Below are 22,104 nucleotides of genomic sequence, written 5' to 3'. Positions count from 1 at the left end.
CAACCAAGTCCAATCAACATTCATATATGAATTTACATAACATATAAATCACACCAGCTTATGGCATTGTACAGAGTATGTACAAATGAATACATTTACAAATATACCATTCTGCTCATCAATCAATGTCAGTAACAAATACATCTCATATAACAAAGCACAATACAAAGAAAACGTTCAATTGTGAGTGCCCAAAATCCTTTGCCCCTTCTAAACACTTCAGGTAGTTCGTCTGCAGGGCGTCAGACAAAAGTAGGGATGGGGATGGTACTGAACAACAAAATCATTTTGTAACGAAAAAAAAAAAAAGCTTAAACCTGGTGTTCTTCCAAGATATGCAGAAGTAACTACCATAACAAGTTATGTCAACAACCAGGAATATTCAAAGGCTTTTTTTTTTTTTTTTCCTTGGAATACTGAGCTTGTTCTTACAGGGTATGAATATTTAGACCACAATCGCATACAGGTGAGTGAGATTTTCCGTGGTAAAAGAGGAGGCTGAAGTGGTAGAGCAAGATTTTCCAGGGGCAAACTGTAGAAGAAGAACCATAACGTCTGCTTTCAAAATCACAAAATTGTAAAGCTATTTCTAAATGCAGACAAAACATTTTACAGTATGGTGCAGTGCATTCCAGGTATTATATTTGGTATGTTTAATATTCACAACAACCATAAAATTATGTATTTCTCCAAGAAATCAATGAGAACCGAAAACCCACCTGTACTTGACTGTACTTGACTGAACTTGTCTGAACTTGACTGTACTTGTACTGTCATGTCAGTAGGTTCTTGAAACAACATATAAAACAGTATTCTCAGATAAACAAAAATATGATTTCACAATTGTTGGGTGTTTTTGTCTTTTGTTTTGTAGGGATTGGTCCATATGAGCACTGAGATTTGCAATAGTTACCCATGAGACCATAGTGGGACTTTTTGTGGTCTAGCCATGCAAATGTATTGATGTCTATATATTGATCCTCCGGTGAAGATCAAAGATTCGATCATAAAATCTCAGGTCTTCCTGATTTATCTAATAATGTCTAGTGTTAAGAAGCAATAAGATTTTCTGTAATGTTTGAATACTTGAGTGTGTATGATTCTTTGTTTGTGAAATGTTTGTTACCTTGTGGGTAACCTGTCTTACCAGCAAGTCAATAAAAAGGAATAAGATTCTAAGCTTCAAACAATGGTTGAAAAAAATTGCTTTTGGATAAAGTTTTAATCCCTCCTTGTTTATAGTTTTGGGGTAGAACTGAAAAAGCTCCCTTCTTTTAATGAGAAGCAGGACTCAGCGTGAATTTTAGATGCATGGTCCAATTATATGTACACAGCACATAATTAAGATGAAACACAATAATCACGAAATGATTTGATTAAGTTTTGAGTGAGTTTTATTCTGTCCCACCTTGTATGAATTTAATTTGTAATTTGTAATTTGTTTTCTACTTTTTATGCACCCAGAGGAGTCAGCTGAAAAATTTTTGAGATTTTCTTTTTACTAAATTAGGACTAGGGTTTGGCTAAAATGGCCATGGGAAAAACTAGTAGTCTAGTTTTTAATGGATGTATCAGCTGCACCAAAAGGTCTGAATAAAATCCCCAAGATTAATCGCTTAGTTCAACATCCATGTTCTACATTTGAAGATACGCTTTACTTAATTCTGTCTTTTAAACATTCAATTATAAAGCAGGTCTGAAAGCATAAAATATCAGATGAAGCTTCTGAGCACATTGATATGAGATAAATTCCCTCACTATTACGGCAAACAAAGGGGGTCACGTGTAAGGCTTCCACCGGGTCTTTAATTAAATACTGAAATACCAACCAAGTCCAATCAACATTCATATATGAATTTACATAACATATAAATCACACCAGCTTATGGCATTGTACAGAGTATGTACACATGAATACATTTACAAATATACCATTCTGCTCATCAATCAATGTCAGTAACAAATACATCTCATATAACAAAGCACAATACAAAGAAAACGTTCAATTGTGAGTGCCCAAAATCCTTTGCCCCTTCTTTTCGAAACACTTCAGGTAGTTCGTCTGCAGGGGGCGTCAGACAAAAGTAGGGATGGGGATGGTACTGAACAACAAAATCATTTTGCAAAACGAAAAAAAAAAAAAAAAAAGAGGAAACCTGGTGTTCTTCCAAGATATGCAGAAGTAACTACCATAACAAGTTATGTCAACATCCAGGAATATTCAAAGGCTTTTTTTTTTTTTTTTCCTTGGAATACTGAGCTTGTTCTTACAGGGTATGAATATTTAGACCACAATCGCATACAGGTGAGTGAGATTTTCTGTGGTGAAAGAGGAGGCTGAAGTGGTAGAGCAAGATTTTCCAGGGCCAAACTGTAGAAGAAGAACCATAACGTCTGCTTTCAAAATCACAAAATTGTAAAGCTATTTCTAAATGCAGACAAAACATTTTACAGTATGGTGCAGTGCATTCCAGGTATTATATTTGGTATGTTTAATATTCACAACAACCATAAAATTATGTATTTCTCCAAGAAATCAATGAGAACCGAAAACCCACCTGTACTTGACTGTACTTGACTGAACTTGTCTGAACTTGACTGTACTTGTACTGTCATGTCAGTAGGTTCTTGAAACAACATATAAAACAGTATTCTCAGATAAACAAAAATATGATTTCACAATTGTTGGGTGTTTTTTGTCTTTTGTTTTTGTAGGGGATTGGTCCATATGAGCACTGAGATTTGCAATAGTTCGACCCATGAGACCATAGTGGGACTTTTTGTGGTCTAGCCATGCAAATGTATTGATGTCTATATATTGATCCTCCGGTGAAGATCAAAGATTCGATCATAAAATCTCAGGTCTTCCTGATTTATCTAATAATGTCTAGTGTTAAGAAGCAATAAGATTTTCTGTAATGTTTGAATACTTGAGTGTGTATGATTCTTTGTTTGTGAAATGTTTGTTACCTTGTGGGTAACCTGTCTTACCAGCAAGTCAATAAAAAGGAATAAGATTCTAAGCTTCAAACAATGGTTGAAAAAAGTTGCTTTTGGATAAAGTTTTAATCCCTCCTTGTTTATAGTTTTGGGGTAGAACTGAAAAAGCTCCCTTCTTTTAATGAGAAGCAGGACTCAGCGTGAATTTTAGATGCATGGTCCAATTATATGTACACAGCACACATAATTAAGATGAAACACAATAATCACGAAATGATTTGATTAAGTTTTGAGTGAGTTTTATTCTGTCCCACCTTGTATGAATTTAATTTGTAATTTGTAATTTGTTTTCTACTTTTTATGCACCCAGAGGAGTCAGCTGAAAATTTTTTGAGATTTTCTTTTTACTAAATTAGGACTAGGGTTTGGCTAAATGGCCATGGGAAAAACTAGTAGTCTAGTTTTTAATGGATGTATCAGCTGCACCAAAAGGTCTGAATAAAATCCCCAAGATTAATCGCTTAGTTCAACATCCATGTTCTACATTTGAAGATACGCTTTACTTAATTCTGTCTTTTAAACATTCAATTATAAAGCAGGTCTGAAAGCATAAAATATCAGATGAAGCTTCTGAGCACATTGATATGAGATAAATTCCCTCACTATTACGGCAAACAAAGGGGGTCACGTGTAAGGCTTCCACCGGGTCTTTAATTAAATACGGAAATACCAACCAAGTCCAATCAACATTCATATATGAATTTACATAACATATAAATCACACCAGCTTATGGCATTGTACAGAGTATGTACACATGAATACATTTACAAATATACCATTCTGCTCATCAATCAATGTCAGTAACAAATACATCTCATATAACAAAGCACAATACAAAGAAAACGTTCAATTGTGAGTGCCCAAAATCCTTTGCCCCTTCTTTTCGAAACACTTCAGGTAGTTCGTCTGCAGGGGGCGTCAGACAAAAGTAGGGATGGGGATGGTACTGAACAACAAAATCATTTTGCAAAACGAAAAAAAAAAAAAAAATGAGGAAACCTGGTGTTCTTCCAAGATATGCAGAAGTAACTACCATAACAAGTTATGTCAACAACCAGGAATATTCAAAGGCTTTTTTTTTTCTTTTTCCTTGGAATACTGAGCTTGTTCTTACAGGGTATGAATATTTAGACCACAATCGCATACAGGTGAGTGAGATTTTCCGTGGTGAAAGAGGAGGCTGAAGTGGTAGAGCAAGATTTTCCAGGGGCAAACTGTAGAAGAAGAACCATAACGTCTGCTTTCAAAATCACAAAATTGTAAAGCTATTTCTAAATGCAGACAAAACATTTTACAGTATGGTGCAGTGCATTCCAGGTATTATATTTGGTATGTTTAATATTCACAACAACCATAAAATTATGTATTTCTCCAAGAAATCAATGAGAACCGAAAACCCACCTGTACTTGACTGTACTTGACTGTACTTGTCTGAACTTGACTGTACTTGTACTGTCATGTCAGTAGGTTCTTGAAACAACATATAAAACAGTATTCTCAGATAAACAAAAATATGATTTCACAATTGTTGGGTGTTTTTTGTCTTTTGTTTTTGTAGGGGATTGGTCCATATGAGCACTGAGATTTGCAATAGTTCGACCCATGAGACCATAGTGGGACTTTTTGTGGTCTAGCCATGCAAATGTATTGATGTCTATATATTGATCCTCCGGTGAAGATCAAAGATTCGATCATAAAATCTCAGGTCTTCCTGATTTATCTAATAATGTCTAGTGTTAAGAAGCAATAAGATTTTCTGTAATGTTTGAATACTTGAGTGTGTATGATTCTTTGTTTGTGAAATGTTTGTTACCTTGTGGGTAACCTGTCTTACCAGCAAGTCAATAAAAAGGAATAAGATTCTAAGCTTCAAACAATGGTTGAAAAAAGTTGCTTTTGGATAAAGTTTTAATCCCTCCTTGTTTATAGTTTTGGGGTAGAACTGAAAAAGCTCCCTTCTTTTAATGAGAAGCAGGACTCAGCGTGAATTTTAGATGCATGGTCCAATTATATGTACACAGCACACATAATTAAGATGAAACACAATAATCACGAAATGATTTGATTAAGTTTTGAGTGAGTTTTCTTCTGTCCCACCTTGTATGAATTTAATTTGTAATTTGTAATTTGTTTTCTACTTTTTATACACCCAGAGGAGTCAGCTGAAAAATTTTTGAGATTTTCTTTTTACTAAATTAGGACTAGGGTTTGGCTAAAATGGCCATGGGAAAAACTAGTAGTCTAGTTTTTAATGGATGTATCAGCTGCACCAAAAGGTCTGAATAAAATCCCCAAGATTAATCGCTTAGTTCAACATCCATGTTCTACATTTGAAGATACGCTTTACTTAATTCTGTCTTTTAAACATTCAATTATAAAGCAGGTCTGAAAGCATAAAATATCAGATGAAGCTTCTGAGCACATTGATATGAGATAAATTCCCTCACTATTACGGCAAACAAAGGGGGTCACGTGTAAGGCTTCCACCGGGTCTTTAATTAAATACTGAAATACCAACCAAGTCCAATCAACATTCATATATGAATTTACATAACATATAAATCACACCAGCTTATGGCATTGTACAGAGTATGTACACATGAATACATTTACAAATATACCATTCTGCTCATCAATCAATGTCAGTAACAAATACATCTCATATAACAAAGCACAATACAAAGAAAACGTTCAATTGTGAGTGCCCAAAATCCTTTGCCCCTTCTTTTCGAAACACTTCAGGTAGTTCGTCTGCAGGGGGCGTCAGACAAAAATAGGGATGGGGATGGTACTGAACAACAAAATCATTTTGCAAAACGAAAAAAAAAACAAAAAAAACAAAGAGGAAACCTGGTGTTCTTCCAAGATATGCAGAAGTAACTACCATAACAAGTTATGTCAACAACCAGGAATATTCAAAGGCTTTTTTTTTTTTTTTCCTTGGAATACTGAGCTTGTTCTTACAGGGTATGAATATTTAGACCACAATCGCATACAGGTGAGTGAGATTTTCCGTGGTGAAAGAGGAGGCTGAAGTGGTAGAGCAAGATTTTCCAGGGCCAAACTGTAGAAGAAGAACCATAACGTCTGCTTTCAAAATCACAAAATTGTAAAGCTATTTCTAAATGCAGACAAAACATTTTACAGTATGGTGCAGTGCATTCCAGGTATTATATTTGGTATGTTTAATATTCACAACAACCATAAAATTATGTATTTCTCCAAGAAATCAATGAGAACCGAAAACCCACCTGTACTTGACTGTACTTGACTGAACTTGTCTGAACTTGACTGTACTTGTACTGTCATGTCAGTAGGTTCTTGAAACAACATATAAAACAGTATTCTCAGATAAACAAAAATATGATTTCACAATTGTTGGGTGTTTTTTGTCTTTTGTTTTTGTAGGGGATTGGTCCATATGAGCGCTTGTGGACAGTCAGTATCTCACTTACAGGAAACAACAGAGAGGTCTCAGTTTGGAAAACTTATTGGAGTCAAAGATCAACTCAGAACTCAATAACCTCAAATAAAGTTTTTTTTATTTTTTTACATCTATATTAGCTAAAATGAGAATTTTTAACAGTGGTTCTTTGTTCATTGTTACCGCTTTTGCATCAGTCAGTTTTTTACATTGAAGACTCTCCACACTTGGTACCAGAGCACAACTCTTTTAAAATATCACACACAACTAAATGATCCAAAAGCAATGCAAAGTGTTTATAACATGTCATTCGCCTAAACTACGAAAACGTATTCTTAGGTGAAAATATTTAATAGAAACTGAACTGTCCCTTTAACTTGTCGGTTTCAAATTGACAAAGGAACAGAAGGGCTTCTAATCAATAAATAAACAATTTGTGAAATACATTTATATGTGACAGTTTTTAGGAAACTGCAATAAATACATACAAGAAAAGAAACTATGCATTTTTATTTAAATATGTCGATATATTTAGAATATACATTATAATTAAATGCAGAGATAACTAACACTTCAATTAATATGTGAAAATCTTATCCTATTTCATATTTCAGTATCTATTTATTATTTAATATTTAATATTTTGCTGCTGTTCATCATCACATTTAATAGGCAAAATTGCACAACCAAACTGTAGATTAATCCCTTTTTGTATAGCAGTGTTAGCTCTGCTCACTGACTTTAATGAGTTATAGTCTCAGTCAATTCATCGTGTGTTGCAAAACACACCCTTAAAACAAATACATCAAAGCTAAAACATTTATATATTTTTTAACATAAGGTGAGTAAAAATTTTAATTATTTCCACATTTAATGTTTTGAAAAAAGCATTGAGTTAAATATCCTCAAATATGCATATATTTATTTGCATTAATTACATTAGAAATAATATTTTAGTCTCATTTCTATAACTGTTCACATATAAATATTTGACGCCTCAGTTATGCATTCAAATATCATGTCGTACTGTAGATAAAAAAAATAAATAAAAACTATCCGCAGACGTAAATTTTCACCAAAATCTGAAATTTTAAGATCAATTTCACAAATTTTACAAGGAAAAACTTGACGTTTTAAATAGCAAGACAAAGGATACACTTCTTCATAAAATGGGCACAAATTTCCAACAACAAAACAAAGATATTTTCTGATATTATAAAGCCAGAAATTTGAAAGGTACAGAAGACAAAGACCTTTATTGAGATTATAAAGTCAGACATGTGTGACAAAAAGTGACGGAAGTCGTCTTGGGCTTAAGTGGTAAATTTAAGAGATGCACAGGGTGGGTGGTTCTAGGCTCTTTTCCTCTTTCAGAAAGACATCTCCTGAGTTTAGACCTGACATAAACACTTCAACTGTGATTCAAAATGCACATCTAAGACAATGAGGGAAAAAAGCGTCAACATGGCTGCATCAGGTCTAAATGTGGGAAATGTCATTCTGATGCAAGAAAAGAAGCCAGATCTACCACTTAAATTCTCCAGATGTGCAGCTCCTGACTTTATAATCACAGAAAACTTCTGAGATATTTCTGACAAATAAAATAAATATCTAACAAATTTCTGACTTTAGTTTTAATGTTTAAATTTGGTCTTTAATCACACAGAATGTTATTTATTGTGAAAAGTGAAGACATTTCAAAGTCTTTATCCAAGTAAATATGTAAATTAATCCAAAAAATTCTGAAATTTTTGGTGGAAATTTACAGCTTTATTGCATTGAAGTTTGGCACAGGGACCGTCAATGTGAGCTCTGGAACTACATCCATTTAGAAAAATCCAATTTTAAAACCTAATTTTGGCAAATTGAACTTCTTCTAAAAATAAAACAGCACCAAGTCTAGTATTGTTCTTTATCAAAAACAGGAACTCCATTTGTGGTCGTGTGTTTCACAAGCAAACGAATTAAAACATATAGACTGTGTTTACAATATTTGGACAAAACAAAAATGCAAAGCAAGGGAACAGATTTCTACTTAGAAAAATGAATGAATCTTCCTGGTGTGACTGGAGGCTGCCAGAGCCAATGTGAGATGCAGTACATTTCCATAATACATCAGTACATGCACAGTTCAGAGAACTGAAATTGTGGGCTGAGACGACCGGAGAGTGCTGCCAAAAATATCCCCGTGAGAACTAAGGTCTTCTTGTTCATGGACAGATGAATAGGAAAAACCTCCTGTAACACTAAACTGTATGCATAACTTTTGATACCACTCACAGTAGGGCTGGGGGGTGAGAAGGACAAAGTAAGGATCAGAGCAGAATAAGGAGGTGTCACAGCAGAGTCTCTTCTCTTTAGGATGATTTTTCCTCTCGTTGTGCTTTTTGTCTGCCCTTCACCATTTTTTCAGTCAGAGTCTCCTTAGATTGTGCTCCTCTGTGCAGGAGCCTTTCCTCAAGGTAATATCATCCACAGCCATCTCTCCACTTCTGCCTCTCCCACGTTCCCCCTTCAAGATGACCTGTTGAACAGCAGGAAACAGGTATTTCTACAATGAAAAGGTCATCATGCTCGGATTATTGATAAAAGAGGTCATTAAACCTTTTACACTACCTATCTTGCTATATGCTAAACTTAAAGGGCACATTTTATCCTACTATAGATCAATGAAAAACGATTAATCTTTAAAATGTCTAGCATAAATCCCAATCAGCCCAATTGATAATTTTTAAGGCAGTTGACCAATTTAAAACATGTTTTTAACCCGAAATGAGCCTTCAGAGAAAGGTCTCTCCAGAACGTAAGGATCAAGAGCAGACATTGGTGATGGGTGTGACTACCAGTTATTTTATAAAGCAAACAGTTTTCCTCTCAAACGTTTCCTATGTCAAACCCTTGGTCGCTCATTCATTGACAACACAGAATAGAATTGTGGAGGCATTTGTATTACAGCCCCAGATTCTGCTAACGAACAGAAGTTAAGACTGTTAAGAGAACCTCATTCATCTTACCCATTAAATAGCGCCTTTTTAAAACACAATGCTGACGAGATCCAAAACAGAAATTAAAATGTCTTTCCGACTGCTGACAGAAAATCATGGTTATTTTAAATATTTGTTGGTAAAAAGCAGTTATTCACTGTTATCCACAAATTGTTTTTCAATCTCTGGACAGGGCACTGGTCTGTTATGTCCCCAAATTACTGCTTTCACCCAAAATCTTTCCTGACTCTCTCCACCGTACTGGACACATTGCTGCATAAGCTGAACACTTTGTTCTTACTACTTTTGAACATTGTGTCACATTAATTCTGACCAATCAGAGAGCACATGGACTTGCTTAGGGCACATTTTAGAAAATATCCTAAAGAAAAAGAAGACATGCTGAAGTCACCTGTGTGATTCTGATTGGTAAGTTGCTGCTGTTCTCACCTTCTTTGATTTTGGAGTAACCATTCCTACATCATTCTTAAAGTTTGGTTCCCGCTTTCCATGTTGCCTTTATTTTTTTCATGTCTTTTTTTTTTTAGATTTATTTCTAAAAACATATTTCTCAAACACAATTTAGAAGAACAGCTGTAAAAAGAATTTTGATTTCTCTTCCAAACTAGATTTTTGATTGGAAATTTGTATAATTGTACTTACACTTTCCAGGCCTGTACCCCATAAAGTGATCTGGGTGTGCCTCCAGCCATTGCCCCCCGTTCGGCCCCACACTGCAGGACTGTACTGCTTTCCCTTTTTCACAAACACTTGAAGCATTCCCACATGGTGGCCTGCCAGCTTGTGCCGGAATGACAGGCACAAATTGCCATCATTCCATGGCGGGGTGAGAGGAAGTACTAGCCGGGCCCCTCGTCCCGTCCTCTTGTTTCCTGTTTCTGGGATCGTGAGATACCATCCACCTGTGCAAGCAAATGAATGATGCAAATAAATAAACACCAACTGCCATAAATGGTCAGGTGCAATGGGAAAATTTTTAAAAAATACCTGGTTATGTTGAATTGGATCTAACACACTGTGCATGTCATAATTTAGAAATTGTGTTTTAGTATAAAGTTGGTTTAATTGTACAAGGAGAAAAAGATGTAGTTAAGCAAATGTTTCTAAATGTAAAACTATTTATTGTAAGGTACACAAGTATGTAGTGTAATCTATTGAAAGAGCTACCAAAGCTTAGGGTTCTATGGCAATAGAATAAGATCATACTTTATTACATATACACAAATATATTAATTAAATGATTGGTATTGTGAGTCCCCAGCAAAAGTCAACTCTTGATATCTGCTTTAGTTCTTCTGTCTGAGGTAAAGAAATATGTTACAGAATGAATAATCAAAGAGTAAAATCAAAAAGCAGAAACATGCCATGACCTAAATCCCTGAAACAGAGTCATACATGAAAACGGTAAGAAATCTGCAGAAGCAAGATGAGAATTTCTTAAGGTCTCCAGCTGTTTGTTGAGTCAGACAGTTTGCATATTTTAGAAAAATTATAATTCCTGTTTTATGCAGCTCAATGTAAAAATCATTCTCTGTACTGTGAGTGTTATGTTGTTCAACTTGGACTATTCCACAACTTTTTGCTTTTCATTTAACATTTACCTTTGAATTATTTGGAATACTTTTTTATCTTTTGAGTCAGCTGTTTTTGCAAACAAAAACTCCACAAAATAATTTCACACTTTGATCTGAAACTGATCTATTCAGTTGCCAGGCCAATTAGAGATTCATTTTATTAATGTATGCATCAGAGCAATTTAAATTTAAAGTGCTTCTGGGTTAAAGCTGATAAATGCTGATGTATGTGTACTTTGCTTCTCTGGCAGAGCCACTTTACGGCTATTGTTAATTTCTGAAGTTGTAGTAAGTATCTGTTGAAGCTTTCTGTATAAGTTATAAGTTCAACCATGTCAAAAGTATTCAGCTGAGAGTGATGTTTGCCTTTGGGGGTCAAAAGGAAGGAGGCAGATAAAAAATACTCCTTCATTCTTGACAACATCAAGAAAATAGCATTTATAGTAGAGACATTGTGTAAACAGAAGGGAAAAGGCCCTGAAGTATTTTAATTCTACATCAACAAGCTGGTACTCACTGAAATGTTGCATCTTATTTACTTAAGGTCAGCACTTATCTAGTATGATATATAATTTGGTGAAAACACCCAGTTAGCTTCTTTAACTGTACAAACAAGCTGTAGATTCTTAAGAGAGACCTAGAAGAGATAATGTGCTTTTTAGACTTGTTGTGTCCTCTCAACATAATTTACCATGTCTTTCCTTGTCTAATTTTATATTTATATTTGATAAAGCCTAAGGCTTCAGTGATACACCAGGAAATCCAATTACCATCTAAATTTCTTTGCGGAACAAAGCATTAATCTTCAGAGGACAAATTACTTCCCTTAAGTCGTTCTCATCTTGACCTGTAATTAAGCAGGACTAAACAGATTTTCTTTCTATACCTACATGTGTATGCATGCCAAGCCTTTCTAAAATTCATGTATAAACAAATTATAAACAAACTTTAGTCCTTAAGTTGGGGAACTTTGTAGGCTTGACGCCACTCTTCAATTACCTGTTGGATCAGGCGTCGTCTCCCAGTGCAGGTCTCCGTCTTTGTCGCTGATCCAACCGCAAAGACCGTCATCAAAGGAGCAGCTCAAATACCCCGAGTCTGAGAAACAGAACTGATTGTAAATGTCTGATTTCATGCTGTGAGAGTTCAACATCAACAAAAAAGAAAGCCGAACCTCTGGTGTGGTGAAAATTAAGTGATTTTATTATTCATGAGAACATTTAATACCTCCAGAAAAAATAGAAAAAAAAAAAAACCCACTCTATATCTCAAACAGAAATTCATTAAATAAAGGAATTCCAGAGCAAAGTGAGCCTAAATTATGTATCTACCGTAAATCCAGATCAGTTGGGAGTGAATACAGTCATACTTATTAAATTAAAATATGTGTTCTGATTAGGCTCATTTCTTATATTGAAGGCTCCTCCTGAAAAAAACATTTTCAGCACGTATTATACTTTCAAGTCATCAAGTTCGCATCTACGTGTTAAAAATAAATTTTTTATTGGTTTCATGTAATATTCTAATCTGAAATGTCATGTGGTTGTAGAAAGAAAAAATTGTATTTTTGATGTAAAAATAGGTTTGACAAAAAATGGTGCATTTGCGGTACAATTTAATATTCACAGCTTTTACAAAATCTACATATTCATTTTGATATGACTGAAAAAATATAGATCAAAGAACAAACTGCAAAAGAATAGGAACCGAGCCGAAAGACAATTCTGCCAAGATGATCTCCGATATGTCTCTATTTACAACAAAAATTATAATGCTATGAACCCAAAGCAACACCAAACCGAATCCTTAGACCATTTAATCCATATTTTTCTCTTGGTATTAATAAATCACATCAAGCTGACATGACTTCACAAAAGCTTACTAATGATATTGGGTACAATTGTGCATTGACTCTTGCTTGATGCAGAGGCCTGGAGCAGAAAATTAATGTGCTTCCAATCAATTCATCATTGAAGCAGCAAGACGAGCAGAGTGAGAGAAACAGAACATTTTGGCAGTGTCTCGTAGGCAGTGAGCCATCGCTTAAGCAACACGTCCAGATGCCAGGCGTCACCTCCTATTAAAACACACCTGGTCCCTATATTAACTTCACCTTGGCAAGAAAAACTCCAGGAGTTTGTTTCACTTACACTTTGTCCCAAAGCTCATGTTTGTTATTTTCTGAACCCTGTGTGGTTTGTCATACACGGTGTGCTTACCTGGGTCATCCTTGGCTTCATCTGCTGTATTGCCGAGCTCAATATCAAAGTCTGTGTCCAGAACAGTGTTGTGACCATTATTCCTAGGGACTGAGGAAAGAGGCATGGGTTTAGATTAAGGATTAACAAAGATATTACATTGATTCAATGTTCTCTGCTTGGAGCTGTTGTATGACTTTCAATTACACAGAAAAGTACTTTACAGGGATAAATGAATGTCAAAGCTGAAAAATACCAGGTACGAGAGTAGCTTCTTCAAAAATCACGTCTCATTTCATCATTATTCGTCTGGGTTTCTATGAAATTCAAAACTGAGTATAAGACACTTCTGACTGCATACAAAGTCCTCAACAGCCTACTTTGACCCATTGGCTACTATCCTATAAGAGCACTTCATCCCCAAGATGCTTGTCAACCCTAGAAAATTCAAAGCAAGAGTAGGAGACTTTTAGTTTCCAGGCTCCTTTACTTTGGAATTAGCTTCCTCTTTTGGTAAGGAAAACTGGAACTCCAAGCTTTTTATTCTATTTATTTTTATTCTATTTTATTTTTTCAAAAAAGTTGTAAGCCTGCCCTGTGACAGACTGGCAACCTGTCCAGGTTGCACCCCGCCTCTCGCCTTAAACGTTAGCTGGAGATTGGCACCGGCACCCTCCTGACCCCACTAGGGACAAGAGTGTTAGAAAATGGATGGATGGATGAAGCTGTAAACCTATTATGGTATTTATTTATTTATTTCCTTCACTAATGCATATTTCATAAGACTGTCTTCAGCTTACATTGTGGCTTGTTTTATGTGCCTTTTATTTACTGTTCTTAATTTAATTGATTTACATTATTATTTTGGATTTTCCTGCTTTGAGAATTATTCTTTTTATAAACCTTTTATCTTAAAATTGCTATTGATAAAGAAAGAATGTTTTGCCTTCTTTCTGCTGTCTGCTTTATCTTGAGGTTTTGCTTGTTCAGTGCTTTGAGTTTCATATGTGGTTGAAGGTGCTTTATAAATAAAGATAAATTAAATTGAACGGAGTAAATCTCATGTGGTCATGATTCCTGCAAAATGAAACATGACCTCCTCCCAGTTAGTCATGAGCAGGGGAAAAAGTGTTTCTCCACCTTGATAACAGAGAGAGTGAGAAGGCAAGTTTTCAGAAACACCTGGGTTATAAGCTCTTCTAAAGTTAAGCAGATTGAGACGAGGTGAATTTGCTCATCTGCAGGGAGTTCAGTCAGTAAAAGAAGCCTGTAAAATATCTTTTTTCTGAGAATCATGGTCAGAATGTTGACTCCGTTCTTTCACCATTACTCCTCCTTTCACTTTCATCGCTCTCATGCTAAAAGTCCGTTTGTGTCTTTTGTGATGATTATGTTGTTTTTCTACAACACACAGGAACAACATGGCCTCTGTCTTTCCCCACTAAGGTCAAACTGCACAAGGCCAAGCTGTTATGAAAGGTCAACCATTTTTTGGTCTTCTGCAGCAAGTCAGAAGGTTTTTTTTTTTATATATACAGTAAAATGTATCAATTTTAGAGACTTTAAAATCAAAATTTTAATATCAAATTATCAAAAGTTTGTTTTTGTATAAGTCATCTATGAATTGACTGTGTAATATTCAACTGATCCTTCGAATTCTTGAGCATGTGCCCTGAATCAGTCTGTCGTCTTGCAGGTTCATGACCACCTGGCAGAGTGCAGAAGTCGGTCAAACGAAGAAATCTGAGAGTAGGAGAGGTCATGCATACACCAGGCTCCCCAGCAATCCTCGGCATCCTGTTCTATCTCTTTGTGCGCGCGGGTGCGTGTGTGCATGTGTGTGCATGTGTGTAGGTTTCAGTGTCAAGATAAAGTCCCGTTTTCTAATCTTGTACTCAGAGTGGATGTAAAGTACATTGAAGAAATCGGAAGAGAAACTTTTATAGCATTCCCCCTTAACAGTTTTCTTAAAATCAGATTAAAACACTTTGCTTATCACAAGTAACTGATCACTTAAAATGCAAAGGTTTGTTTGGATATTTTTCCTCTAAGCTTCTGCTTACAAGTGGGAAAGATCAAGATTAGTTGGTCAGAAGGCCTGTGTGACCAAGAGGGAGTGTAGCAGTGAAGAAGCTCTGTTAAATTAGGCAGCGTAAGGCTGTTTAAAACTTTAACAACAAACAAACAAAAGAATTTTAAAACGAACTCTAAAATACAGAGGCAGCCGGTGGAGAGAAGCCAGGACAGCGGTAATGTGCTCTCTCTGACATGTTCTTGTTTAAAGATGTGCAGCAGCATTTTGCACCAGCTGTAGTCGTGTAAGTGGAGACTGGCTGACTTTGAGACAGAGGGAATTACAGTAATTCAGGCATGATGAAAATGAAGGCATGGATTACTGTTTCAAACTGCATTGCATTACAATTATGACATTTCCTACATAGGCTTTGACCTTAAAAACATATATAAATACATTTTTGTCAGAGTGAGAATCACAATCTACAAATCTATGGTTAATAAAAAAAAAAGCATTTTGTCATGTGCTTGAGCTAAAAACTTAGAAATGTTCCAAATGAAGCAGGCTTGTGAAACTGGTGCAGCTAAAGTTAATAAGGTCATGGACTGTGATTTGTTAAGGAAAGAATCAGATCATCAGCTTACAGTGATATACTACATTGTCCTAGTTGCATATCTCAGAGACAAATCTCTCTATTTAGAAAAAAAATATTCAAATGTATTGAACTATTGCAATTCCTTAAATTTAGTCAAAAATAAACCGACCCTTATGTTGACTGCAGATGCCATAACATACAAGTGAGAAGCCACTTCACTGACTTCCTGTGTGTTACAGGACAGATTTCGCAAGGCTCTACCAACATCTCAGGACAGGAAATGGGCTGGCCGTGTGTCGCCAGTACTCTCACCCCATTATGGAGGACAGACATGCAGACAGCCATGTACATGCCATGTAGAGGTTGATGTAGTATATGTTTTTGGTTTACTTGAATTTTATTGTACAGGACTTTCATAAATTGTGCTTAATTATAATTAGTTTAAATAAATAAAATTACACTGGTGCTATTAAACGCTGCTTTATTTTATGTGTGACTGTTTTCATCTTTCCACAGAGTCCAAATTTTTGAAAAGAGATTTGATGTTAGGATCCCATTTGCTTTTTCTAAATGCGGACCAAAGAGTTTCAGCTGAGCAGATGCTAAATAGTCCGCTTCAATTAAAGTTTGCATCCCTAAAAGACTGTTTTTATGGAGCTTAAATAATCAGGTGCTTTTAGTCAAATGGAGGGGATTTTTTTTTCTTTTTTTTCGGGACACATAGGGAGTTAAAAGGGTTTTAATTGTCACACAGGATTGAGGATTTCTTATCCTGTGGGGGGTTTTGCACTTTCAAAAAAGGTACATTTGGGAAATTTACTTGTTTGCTTTTTAATTGAGAGCTTTGATGCTAATCTTGTGTCTGTGCATATAGAAACTGCAGTGGAAAAAGATAAATAAAAAAGGAACAAGGGATAAGAAAGAAAGAGCAAAGTAAATACATTTTGCAAAGAAAAACCTGTCATAAATTATAGAATGTATTCTGATAAAAGAAAGGATTGAAAAATGTTGATTATTTTGCCCAGTGAAAAGATTATTTCTTACTGGGTTATTATCAAGACATTGGGCTACTGACATGAAAGTCACACTAGATGATGGTAAGATATCAATAAATAAAAAATAAGTTCTTAACTTATGTGTAATTACATGATAGTGCAAAAGGGGAAAATATTAACCACAAGAGAATAATCCCCAACAGGGCATAAAGAATCAAGAAATCAGGCAAAAATTGTGTAAAATCTATTTTTAAAGTAATCATGCAGTGTTTTCTATACAAAACAATATCAGCTGGTTTAGTCCTAACTGACGGCCTAAGAAGAGGTTTGTCTTCAGGTATCAGACAAGAAGCAATCTGTCATGTAGTTGTAAATTTACAAATGAAGAAACCATAATCCAGAAGTGGAGAGAATAAGATAAACCAGTCACGACCAGAAGTTACTTGTACAATTTCAGATAGAGGAGTCAAAAAATAGTCAAAGGAGTTGTCCAAAAGCCAAAAGCCACTGGCTGAAAAACCTGGGATGAACAAGTACAGGGGTTATAAGGAGAATACTAATTAATGCACTTAAGCAGGTTCACAGCACCCTGCTAAAAAAAGTATGATGAAGTTTCTTTAAAGTTTGCTGCAGAACATTTGAAAAAGCCATGAAAATACTGGGAGACGATAATCTGGTCAAATGAGGCCAATATTAAAACTCTTCATGTCCAACTGGACATATCATGTTTGGAAGGGGAATGGTATCGCATGGAACTCCAAAAATAGAAAAACAGTAAAGTTTGGCAGTCGAAACATCAGCTCCGTCTAAAACAATTTTCATGGAAAATATGACAGAAACATGAATTTTTTGGTGAATTTGTGTATCTCAAAAATCATTAATATGGAGTTCAGAACAAGTCCAAATAAAAAGGGCACACAAGTGCATTTGCACATCCTGTCCTCCTGAAAACTCTTGTTGACCTGCACAAAGACACACTTGTTTCAATTCTGATTAATTATTTGAATAATTACCCTAAGCTATGTCCCCTCCCTTCCAATTTTCTATTCATCATATCACCTACAGGAAGCTCTGCTTTCTTGAATTACTCTGCTGGGGTGAAAACTATTAGACTTGATGTCTTCCTCAAGCTGCGTGGACAGGTGCTAATGCAATCTTCTTTCCCTATTCGGTTTTCTAATTATGAGGTGCCATCTGGCAAGACGAATGGCAACCAGAGTGTCTAATCCCTTTTTTGTATTGAACTGTTTCATCTCAGCAGAAAACCGGTGAAACATCTGGGTTTTAAGCTAACTACTCTTTGTATAAGTGAGATTATCCATTATTTTAACATGGTTTATTTGAATTATTTTGTTATATGTGTGCATGGTTGGTTGCTCATATATATATATATCTGTGTGTGTGTGTGTGTGTGTGCGTGTACATACATGTATATTTGTGTGTGTGTATTATATATATAACATATATAACATTTATAATATACATAACATGGTTACTTGATTTTGCTACAAAATGGCACTATGTGCATGGAAAATGCGTAATATCGTCCCTATAAGATGCTGGTATACAGTCCTGTATGCTATGAGGTCAAATGAGATCTCTAATTTTTGTGCAACATTAACGGCTCATGACAACACAGTCATTTCTCAACAACTGTAATTGACAATGAATCCCAAAGAAAGAAAATAAGTTAGTAAATTAAGATCTTTGGTCTAAATTTCACTAAAACTTGGGAGTTTATTTATGTTTAGACAGTAATTGTCAAAAGTACCGTTGAGCCTTTTTATCTTTTCTAACACAAACATCAATATATTTTATTGCAATGTCAGATGATATATCAACTCGATATACTGCATGACTGTGGAATGTGGAAACTGATGCAGTTTCCAAAATATTTTAATCATGAAAATCTGAAAACTCTCCAGTGTATTTGTATTCAGTACCCTGAGAACGACACTGTCGAAAAACCTTTTGCTCATTTTACAGGAGCAAGTCTTTTTTGGTCACATTTGACCAGATCACCTTTTTGTACATGTTTTCTGTGTACTTCTTGTGGCAAACATGACTTCCAATGACTTTCTTTCATTAATATGTTAGGGAGGATGAATACTTTTACTAAATCTATGTTTTTGAAGAACTACAATTTATAGCAGGACACATTCTATAATGACGCAATTTCCATCTACTTAAACATTTGAAAGGTGAAGATAAATGCTGCTTTTATTTTTGACATTTTTAGAATAAGATTAGATTCCAACCTCTGTCTGTGTCATTTAAAACTACTTAGTTCAATTATTCTCATTACAAATGTCCAGTAAAAACGAAGACGGTCAATGTACTTTTAATGAAATACGTGTCAATGATTCATATTGTGCTGCAACCACAATGTGGTAGATAGATAAGCCAGAAATAACATAGTTTTAAGATGAAAATGTTATCTCAACTGTGCAATTAGGGAGACTGATTTTCAAATTACAAACCAGGTCCAATAAAAAAATAGTAAAACAATAGTAATATTTCTCTTTCTATGACATTCTACAATATTTGTTGTCAAAGATATTTATACATATTAAACATTATGTGTAGATTATGGAGTATAAAACAAATTGGGGAACATCTGTAGGAAAAGGTGAAACCTTGACAAACACCCTGCTAATCACTAATCACTGCTTTTGAGGACTGTTCTTTGCCTCTTCCTCCACTTAGAAATGATAAATCAACCTCATCAACATTAGTTAGTCTATTTTTTAATTTTTTACCTTTGATTTGGTTTGTTTCTTTAGACTTCACACATCAAAAACAATGATAAGACGTGATTTGTTACGTGATAAACATTTTCCATTTACATTTTGGGCCATATCAACATTCCAAATAACCTCAAAGTACCAGTTAAATGAAATCATTGAAAATCTTCTCACATTGATGTATTTTGGTAGCACAAAGATAAAGACTGCTTTCGCTTGATTGATAGAAAAACATTTCAGCAAACAACTATACCATCACCACCATCATCATGAATATGTTTCATCTTAGATACGTTTTACAAAGCAAGGAAGCTTAGTTTTATAAATAAATGTCATACCTGAGACTTCTTTCTATAGCTAATATAGGAAAGTTTGTGTTTTATTCAAACTGTCTGCAAATGATGAAAAGAAAAGAAAAGCAAAAACAACTTAAAAAGTAATCTCTTGGTCCTTTGTGAAATAAAGGCTCATTAGTAGCAACTTGTAATAGAACTTCACATTTGAATAGACAGTTAAGTGCACCCCAACTTTTGGCAGGTGGTATGAGTCACATGCGAGCTTGTGTGTCGGTAATCTAAGCAGCTCTGGAGTGTCACTTTGTTTTATGGAGTGTTTTACCTCATTGCTTTTGTTTAATAGCCTGCAGCTTTTCTGTTGTGTTCAGCGTCACTGGATTAGTTATTTGTCAAAGACACAATAGCTGATCTCAGAAAAAAATAAATAAACTGTGGATGTTTAATGCAAACTTCCCACTCTGCACCAAAAGGCAGCCTCAAATGCTGCCAGCAATTATCAATTTAAATACACTTGCTCATGTAATTGTCAAAAAAAAACAAAAAAACAATGTTGTTTCTTACTGTGCACATCTCCTCTTTGTTTGGTTACCTCCCTCTGAATGGTGTTGTCTGGTAGAGGGGTTACAGGTGGGGGTTTTTCTGTGGGAACCACAACCCTTGGAGGGATGTAAGGTTTGCGTGTGGGTATTGATGGCTTTCGAGTAGGGATGAAGGGCTTTCGAGTGGGAACTGCTGGTTTGGGTGGAAGTGGGGTGATTGTCCTGGGGGCCGGCGGGGCTTCAGTTGTAGTTGTGAGTGGTGATTTTGGAACAACGGGGAAGGTCTTCTTTGGAGTTACTGGTGGGCGGACTGTGGTAATCCTTTTGTGATCCAAGTCTGGGATGTGGTTGTGATGATTGGGAGGCAGTTTGCCTGGTCTTGGGGGGTCAATAACCACCTTTGGAATGGCTGCAATGATAAGAGAATGCAGATGGAGGGCTGAAAGATGAGCACTTAGGAGTTAATGAGGCACAGAATTGCAGACTAACTGCAGTGATTAGCCTGGCTTTTGCAGTGAGAGCCTTATTTCATCCTCTGAGACTTCTCAGCGATATCTATTAACTAACGATAAGCAGACTGAAACAACCTGGTTCACTCATGTCTGGCGGAAGCAGAAGTTTAGTTGCAGAGGAGAGTTAACTCTCAGGTAAACACATGAACAAATTCACAGAAAAACAAAGGTCAATTGTTTCCAAGATTAATTTTCCAAAGCCTAATTACGGTATATCATATTTTTGTCAAAAATGCAAACATTTTAAATATACAAAATAACAGTCCATCTGTTAATTATTTTCAAATCAGAGAAGTAACATTAAAATATAATTTATTGAGACAATAACTTAGAGAAGCTTACATTTCTAATTTGAGTCACTGTTACTATTTATGGAAATTGATGTGTTTTTTATAAAAGCAGTTTAAACAGAGAATAGATAAATATTTAGATAAAGAAAATCTTTGTAGATGGAAATTTCTCTGTCTTGTAGTGCATTGAGAAGTTTTGTTTTCAGCATAAATTCAATTGTATTTCGGTTCAAAATTACAGTGTCTACCTGAAGGCTGCCATATAAGTCTTACCATTACATACTTAATTCTCCCAGCAAATGCTCCTAGAAAACATTTCTTTTTATAAGAAGAAATGTTTTCTTCTTACAAAACATTTTGATGAAAAGATTAGAATGTCAATTTTAGTGGAAAAATTTCTTTTAGATTCATGAAATCACATTTCTAGTCACACATAGCAAAACAGCTATGTTTTCTTTTGTCATGGTTGTTTTGTGCTTAGTTTCTTTCTTTGCAGCCTTTATACCAATTTCTATCATGAACAATAAGTCCAATTTCTACTAAAAAGGAAAAGGTGCACAACTTAGGTTATATACCCTTAATATACACTCTTTAAAATAATAAATAACTGCCCATGAGTATAAGTTGATTTTTTTTTATTTTTGAGTTACTCCTTTCTTTCAGTTATTCTTTTTTGTTAAGGGTTTGGAGTTAGTGGTTCTTGAATCTTTCAGGTTGCAGACTGAATTGAAATGGAATGACAAAAGAAAACTTTCAAATTGGCTCCTCGTCTTCTCAATGTGTTGCAAACTTTGGTTAGGTGACATGGTGAAGTGTTTGCAAAAGGCCTCTTCTTTGCTCATTATACCAAAACTCTAGCTGAGTACATTAGATGGTTAAATAAAATTAAAGAATAAATGACTTCATTTGCACTGGAC

At 35.1% G+C, this 22,104-nt stretch overlaps 1 protein-coding gene across 6 annotated transcripts in view; it reads right to left on the bottom strand.

Moving 5' to 3' along the window:
- Positions 1–5,476: 5,476 nt before the first annotated feature.
- The window catches only part of npnta (nephronectin a), a 63,913-nt gene continuing 47,285 nt past the window's right edge, over positions 5,477–22,104 (bottom strand). For all 6 annotated transcript variants that reach the window (XM_044113184.1, XM_044113185.1, XM_044113181.1 and 3 more), the window contains 5 exons: positions 20,408–20,794; positions 13,224–13,313; positions 12,004–12,102; positions 10,073–10,332; positions 5,477–8,949 (listed from right to left, as the gene is read on the bottom strand). In XM_044113184.1, coding sequence (XP_043969119.1) covers positions 8,839–8,949; positions 10,073–10,332; positions 12,004–12,102; positions 13,224–13,313; positions 20,408–20,794 — 947 coding nt within the window. In that variant the 3' untranslated portion in view covers positions 5,477–8,838. The remainder of the gene's footprint in view (positions 8,950–10,072; positions 10,333–12,003; positions 12,103–13,223; positions 13,314–20,407; positions 20,795–22,104) is intronic.

The sequence above is a fragment of the Gambusia affinis genome, linkage group LG04 (genome assembly GCF_019740435.1).
Source record: "Gambusia affinis linkage group LG04, SWU_Gaff_1.0, whole genome shotgun sequence".
Lineage (NCBI taxonomy): Eukaryota > Metazoa > Chordata > Actinopteri > Cyprinodontiformes > Poeciliidae > Gambusia > Gambusia affinis.
Note: the sequence above shows the minus strand (reverse complement) of the source record. Positions and strands in the feature narration are given on the sequence as shown.